At 40.7% G+C, this 7,878-nt stretch overlaps 1 protein-coding gene across 1 annotated transcript; it reads left to right on the forward strand.

Annotated features, from left to right (window-relative positions):
* Positions 1–297: 297 nt before the first annotated feature.
* On the forward strand, positions 298–6,738 carry LOC121238863 (U-box domain-containing protein 13-like). Its single transcript, XM_041135926.1, has 4 exons — positions 298–914; positions 3,938–4,054; positions 4,370–4,825; positions 5,289–6,738. The coding sequence occupies exons 1-4, from the start codon at positions 645–647 to the stop codon at positions 6,423–6,425; spliced, it is 1,980 nt and encodes a 659-aa protein (XP_040991860.1). The 5' UTR covers positions 298–644; the 3' UTR covers positions 6,426–6,738.
* Positions 6,739–7,878: the final 1,140 nt, after the last annotated feature.

Consider the following 7,878-nt stretch of genomic DNA (forward strand, 5'->3'; position numbering starts at 1 on the left):
TCCGCCTTAATCTTGACTATTATCTTTGACTGCACATGAATATTAAAGTGCGAAAAAATAATTGGAAATCCAAGAATTACGAAAGTGCGACTTTATGCATCGACTTTAGTAATTTGAGATTAAACATGAAATAAATAAATAATTCTAAGAAATTTAGATGGAAGAGAAGAGACCCGACCAGAGAGAGTGGGTCAGCTTCCCTCTAATTTACCGTGTTGGTGTTGGTTTAACGGAATCAACCAACTCAATGTGTGGTGGTTGAGTTACAAAGGACAAACAAAATGTAGCCGAGCCGAGAAGAGAGAGCAGCAGCAGCAGCACAAACCGTGAGTTACATTCCAACCCAACACTGGTTTACTTCACCTTAGCCCCGCACAAAAAGTCTCTCTCCTGCGCGTGCTTCTCACCCTTCCTCTCTCTCCCTCCCTCCCTCCCTCTTGCTCGCTCTCTCTCATGGAGACTTGGAGACGACTATGACCAGCTGTTCCGGCCTCTGCAGAATTATTTAGAGGAAAACCTTTACTGATCACGTCCGCGCCTACGCTTTACGGAGAAAAACCCTCACTGCTGCCGCCTCCGCCGACTCTACGGGTGGTGCTTTCAAAACGGTGCGTGTTGCTGATATTTGAGAGATCGGGGGAGTTATGGAGGACGAGAAAGTAGCGCTGGTTCGGAGCCTCATCGATATAGTGAACGAGATTGCTTCGATCTCGGACTTCAGGTCTACGGTCAAGAAGCAGTACTGCAATCTGGCTAGGAGGTTGAAGCTGTTGATCCCAATGTTCGAGGAGATTAGGGACATCAAAGAGGCGGTCCCGGAGGAGACCCTCAAAGCTTTGTTTTCCATCAAGGAAGCTCTACAGTCTGCAAAAGACTTGCTCAGATTTGGTAGCGAAGGGAGCAAGATTTACCTGGTGCGTGCATTCCATGAGTCTTTTGTTTTTTGATTGCTCTTCTCCGGGGGTTCTTTAGGTTATGGGTGATTGGGGTTTTCCTTCCTGCTTGGTTGCTGGGAAAATGTTGGAAGGATGGAAAATATACTGTGATTTTGATTGCCAGTGCTGCCACTGGGCCTTCGTGCTCCTAATTGGTTGCCCACATGTGGAGGCTGTGCAAGCAGCCAAAACAGTTCTGGAAATTGCATATACATTTCTAAAGAAATTTTGAAGATTGTTCTTTTTTTCTTTTGGTTTTGGATTTTGAAAAATAAATTAGAGATTCAACTCGGTTTACAAAGTAGATGTGCCGGGCTAGGTTTCATGGTGGTTTTTTGGTCTTTAGTCCTATTAATTATATGAAATCGAGGCTTCAAGTTCTGAGTCTTTTTTCAATTGCTACATTTCCCAGCAATTCAATGGAGTATGATTAGTGGTTGCTTTGAGAATTGGAGTAGCTTTGGCATCCCTCTCTGTTAGGGCTATCCTCGGCATTTCATCATGTATGTTTACCATATGTGCTCGCACAGTTTTTTGCTGAACTGAATACTTGGATAAAATGAAATTAAGTGGAGAACGGAACCAACTGAATCCGGATTCGCCCTTTTGAGATCCAGCACAAATGTCCTTGTATATTTCTTTTTGCGTTTTCAATTTGTTTTGAATTTTACCGATCAAAAAAAATTTGTTGTTTTGAAATTTATATGTAGTTTTGCTCCAGCGACAATATTAACGCTTAGATCCTTGAGTTTCTGCCTTAGTCAGAGTAATCTATCTATTAGCAGCAAGCCAGAAGTAGAGTACAATTTTTTTTTTTTCCTCTTTCTTTTAGATAGTTAGATTATCTTCATATTGGCTTTTATGAGTGTCCTTTTACTTGTATGCATTGTGAAGTTTTAAAAATTCTTTTATTGGCTGTTATTGACTCCTTTTGACCTTCATTGTCTTTGTATTCTTGATTGTTCCTAGATTAATTATCTGAGAATGACCTTTTACCCTGTTATGTTTTATTATATTGTGTCTGCATTTCTGTCCCTGTAGTCCTACCGTCATGAAGATTGAGTTTAATTCTTAATTATATTTGGAAGTAGTGAAAGCCTGGGCACCTGGTGCATGAGCCCGATGCCCCCATGGAATCGCATGGGAAGCAGACCTTGCCTTAATATGTACCCATACAGCTAGCGCTCACAAAGCTAGCTCTCCTGAGTTCAAAAGATGTTATAATTGGATATATCATTTATATTTTTTGGGCCTTGTTGGAGTGTATTCCTATCTATTAATAGGATTTTGGTCCACACGATTGAATGCTATGAACTCACACCAAAATGAATGAAGTTCTCTGAAAAGCCTGCTTGTGGAGGATGACCTTCAAAGAATAAGAGGCATGGGCTAAGTGTGGGGGATTTTTGGTATATAATTAGGGCATTTAGGTTTTCCATTTGATAATGGCCAGCTTTTCTGAAGGATTGTCTCAAATAGAAATAGAAAACGAGGTAACTAGGAAGATTGTTACACTCCCCTCGTCTATAAGGACCATCTAGAAAGCAGGTTGTTTCAGTGCATTCAAATAGAAAAACCTGACATGGATGTTATAATAGGCCCCGTTATATCTTGCTAAGTATAATAGGTCCCTTTATACCTATAAAAAAAGGGTCCCTTTAAATCTTGCTAAATATTAGTTTTCCTTAACTTCCCTCTTGCATTTTCAGTTCTGATGTGATTTATTTGGTGGGAATGTAATGCCCAGATCTTCACAAATTGCAAGAGGATGGTGTTTGAGCCAAGAGCGTTTTTGTTCAAACCTCCCTATGTTTGCATAGCTGTGAACAATAGCTTCTGTTTCTCAAGTTTTCAGATTTCATGGAATTGTGCTATTTTCCTTCTTCCCTCCTTGGGTGTTTCTTGTTGTATACTTCCTGGTGCACTGTGATTTGTGTCTGTTTCCGCATTGTATAAGGTTGCCCTAGTCATAAAAAAAAAAAAAAAAAAGAGAGAGGAAAAAGATGATCTGGGATTTTCGAGGCCAAGGTCACTCTACATACGGTGATCACACTACTATGTTTTTTCTTTTTTTATTGGATCATGCTACTGTGTTTTTAAAAAATGCTACTTGGATCTGGGGAAGAGAGAGAGACAGATTTATAAAGTGGCTGTGAACCATGTGTGAGCCTGATAGTATGCAGACTTTGAGAGTTAGCTACCCTAAAATTGGAGGGGCAGGGGGTTTGCTTCTTTCTGGGTGGTCTTCAATTTGATAGTTGTTTCCTCTTTGGGCTCTAATAATCTCCAACCACTTTCGATCTAGAAGGGATGAAACAAGTGTTCGCCGAGTCTGAAAATGCATAAATGGTCCATAGTCAGAATTTTTATGGCAGCGGTAAAGGGCAGGAAGTAAAAAATGATCAATTGTAAATTGTTTGTGATGATGGCTTTAGATGATATTTGATTTGCTCTCTTTCTAACCTAAAACAGCAAAGCAAGAATGACACTGTTCTCAATTTAAAATTGTTGGACAATGCTTTTAAGAGTAAAGGGTTTGGGGTTTAAGGATGAAAACAACTCAGGCTCAATCAGATGGTAAGAGCAAAGGGTTTGGGGTTACGACTTGGTGCGACTTCGAACAAAGGAATATCTGGTTAGGTACACTCAGACATAGCTATTTCACATGCATTGTTTTACATAGGCTCCTTGGATTAGTAATGATCATATATGGGAGGTGCTCTAGGTTTAAGATATTTTTTGTTGATGCCTTGTACATGCTTTGCCCCTTAATTACTCGTAGGCTCCGTTGTATGTGTTTTTTTTCTTCCCCCAAATCTTGAGCATAGCCAAGCTTACTTTTTGTCCATCTGTGCTCTAAAATAGTAAGATTTTGCTGTCAAGAGAATGAAAGTGCTAATCAAATGATGGCTTGACCAAGGACATGTGTTACTTCTCTGTCAAGGTTATCATATTTTATTTTCCTCTTTTATTTGAATTAACATTTGTTATGCTGCTTGCAGGTCTTAGAGAGGGAGCAAATTATGAATAAATTTCAAGAGGTGACAGCTCAACTGGAGCAAGCTCTGAGTGGAATTACCTATGAAAATCTTGACATATCTGACGAAGTTAAGGAACAGGTAGAGACCCGTACATTTCTAGTATCATTCTTTTGGGTAATTACCGAGGACCTGCGCATAGGAGTTCTCTTTCTTTATTTCTCTATATTTCCTAATAATCCAAGCTTGATGCACTATATACCTGATATTAATCTGAAGAGTCTGTTTCGAAGATCAAAAGAAAAACAAACATAATACCTTCAAATGGGTTCTCAGTAAAACTTATTTAGCCCCATGATTGGTATGTCATTTGATTGGCCCTAAGGGAGCATCTCGGTCTCTTTGTTTAATGATGTTTTGGTCTTTTCCTATGCTCTGTTTAAACTCTATGTCCAGGTTGAACTTGTCCTTGCTCAGTTCAGAAGAGCCAAAGGAAGGGTTGATGCTCCCGATGTTGAGCTTTATGAAGATCTCTTATCTCTTTACAACAAGGGCAATGATGCAGCAACAGATCTAGCTGTCCTAAGGAGATTAGCTGAAAAGTTACAATTAATGGGAATAGCTGACCTAACACAAGAGTCACTAGCTTTGCATGAGATGGTTGCTGCCAGTGGGGGAGATCCTGGGGAGAGCATTGAGAAGATGTCAATGCTACTGAAGAAAGTCAAGGATTTTGTGCAAACAGAAAACCCTGACATGGATGCTCCTCCCAGAGAAAATATTCTTCCTCCGAGCCGCAGTGGACAAGCATCCAATGACAAAAATCACAAGGCACCAGTTATACCAGAAGATTTCCGCTGTCCAATATCCCTGGAGTTGATGACAGATCCTGTCATTGTTTCAACAGGGCAGGTATGCACCCTGGCTCTTGCTCTTTGATACCAATTCAGTTCCCATAGAATGCCCCCACGTCCAGTCATGATTGGATGAAACTAGAAGTTGAGGGCACTGCCTTCTTTTCTTTTTTGCATGATTATAAAAGTGCTAGTAGAATCCACATTGAACTTGGCCACAATTGTTAGTTACTGAAATTGGCTTCTTCACATCCAATCCTGTAGTTGGAAATGATCAGTGCAGATTGGCCAGAGTTACTTTTTCCTGGCTGCTCAGAAACTACCTTTTTTCTTTTATATGAGCATCAGAAACTACCTTTCATATTTGGAGTCCAGAAATTTATTGAGAGATGTATAAAAAAACTTCCTGTGGCTTTACTTCACAACCTGGACAAATGCCCCATAAATGTGAAGACTAGATGTTTTTATACGCATCCCGCTACCATTAATTTCTAACAGGTTTTGTTTTCTCTGCTGTGTAGACCTATGAACGATCCTGCATTGAGAAGTGGCTGGATGCAGGGCATGGGACATGTCCAAAGACACTACAGACCCTCTCTAGCACTGCCTTGACACCCAACTATGTTTTACGTAGCCTCATAGCTCAATGGTGTGAGACAAATGGCATTGAACCACCAAAACGACCCAGTAATTCTAGAGCCAGTAAAACGACATCTGCCTGTACACCTGCTGAACGTACTAAGATTGAAATTCTCCTTCGGAAGCTCGCATCCAACAACCCAGAAGACAAGCAATCCGCTGCGGCCGAGATCCGCCTTCTTGCCAAGCGTAATGCAGATAACCGTGTGGCCATTGCTGAAGCTGGTGCAATCCCTCTTCTTGTTGGCCTCCTTTTAACAGCTGACTCCCGCACCCAAGAGCATGCGGTGACAGCACTACTTAACCTCTCCATATGTGAGGACAATAAAGGAAGTATCATATCGTATGGGGCAGTTCCTGGTATAGTTCATGTGCTCAGGAAGGGGAGCATGGAAGCACGGGAAAATGCAGCAGCTACCCTTTTCAGCCTCTCTGTCGTGGATGAAAATAAGATTAGAATTGGAAATTCTGGAGCCATCCCTCCACTTGTGACACTACTGAGTGAAGGAACGCAGAGGGGTAAGAAGGATGCCGCGACAGCACTTTTCAACCTGTGCATTTACCAAGGGAACAAGGGAAAGGCGGTGAGAGCGGGTGTTGTTCCGACATTGATGCGGCTCCTAACAGAACCAGGAGGAGGAATGGTGGATGAGGCACTGGCCATTTTAGCAATACTGGCTAGCCATCCTGAAGGTAAAGCTGCCATTGGATCTGCAGAGGCAGTACCAGCATTGGTAGAGGTTATTGCGAGTGGATCCCCCAGGAATAGAGAGAATGCAGCTGCAGTTTTGGTGCACCTTTGCACTGGAGGCCAACAACATCTCGTAGAGGCCAAAGAGCTTGGAGTTAAGGGTCCACTGGTGGATTTGGCACAAAATGGCACAGACAGGGGCAAGCGAAAGGCTGCACAGTTGCTAGAGCGTATGAGCAGGTTTGATGAGCAACAGAAGCAGGCTCAGGCAGAAGCTCAGATGGAGCAGTCACAGGCATCCTCTACGACTGATGCCGATGATAGCTGAGGTTTTTATTTTCACTCGCTTACATGTTTTTATTTTCCCTTTTGGGTTCCTTTAAGATATTGAAAGGGGAGAGGCTTTGCTTCGGAGGGAAAGGTGGAAGATCACCTACCCCATCTGTAAGTTATTCGTTTGTGTTTGGACTGAGGACCTTGTTTTGAAGAGAGATTGAAAGAGCCTTAATTCAATAGGTGGGGGGAGAAACACAAAGGAGAAGGAAAGGGCTGAGATGTATATGACATATATGGGAAATATACCACTGTAACATGTACGACTGCAATCATCCTCGGTTTTTAATGAAGAGATGTTTCCTGTATGCAAATCCAGTCAAGCATGTGTTCTTGGAGTGACTACTTTTTCAGAAAAAGGTACCAACTAGAGTTTCGATTGAAACTCATTTCATCTCAAATAATGTGGGATCTTTTGGGTATTATAGGATACGCTAGTTGCTTATACGAAAATTTTGAATATGATCACAAGTAGATAGAATGCTGGCCTAATCAGAATCGTTAGGTCGGATATTATCAAACTTTGGGCTGGAATTTTGTATTCATAGAAAGAGGCTCATTAATCATTTTCAATGTTCGGCCCGGTTAATCTCATAATCGGACTCTGCTGAATTCTAAGCAATTTGTAGCCCAAGACCTCAGATACCTAGAACTACAAGCAGCTTTTTATTAGGGGTGCTATCCGCCTCCTACGGGATGGGGTCACTCCTTTCCCGCCCCCCGCCTTCACATGGGTGGGGGTGGAAATTTTTTCCCAGCAATCCTCCCCCATCCATGCGGGGTGGGGTATCCCGTCTGCTGCACAGGATATGGGGGTGGACCTTCATCCATCCGCCTCCCGCCCCCCCACTGTGCCTTTGGCCCAATTCAGTATTTGGGCCCAAAATGGCCTAGAAACACATTCAAACATGTTTCTGGGCCATTTTGGGCCCAAAATTTAACTACAAAAATTAATATATTTAAAAATTGAAAACAAAAAATAAATTATATGAATAGAAAATATTAACTATATATTAAGTTTCAACTAATATTATTAAGTATTAACTAATAATCATCATTAAGGTACTAAGCTATTACAATTATACAAATTAAGATAACTAATAAACTATTATAATATTACAAATTTATCTAAAAATAAATAGTAAATATTACAAATTGTACTATTAACTATTGTAGCAACAATTAATTGTAAATTAACAAAATCGTAACATTTCAAATTTGATCAATTTGGGGTGGCAGTGAGTTCACTGAGTTGTGTCGACTGCTGTGAGATTGTGAGAATTGAGATTATAAAACCAACAATATTAATAACTTAAAAATAAAAGAAATTAGAATTATAAAGTTATAAATATGAAACAAAAACTTAAAATATAAAATATTAACAGTACTAACTAAGATGAGATAGGGTCATTAGGATGAAGATGAGCATAGATCATTGGGTCCTTAGG

The sequence above is a fragment of the Juglans microcarpa x Juglans regia genome, chromosome 7D (genome assembly GCF_004785595.1).
Source record: "Juglans microcarpa x Juglans regia isolate MS1-56 chromosome 7D, Jm3101_v1.0, whole genome shotgun sequence".
NCBI classification, from domain to species: domain Eukaryota; kingdom Viridiplantae; phylum Streptophyta; class Magnoliopsida; order Fagales; family Juglandaceae; genus Juglans; species Juglans microcarpa x Juglans regia.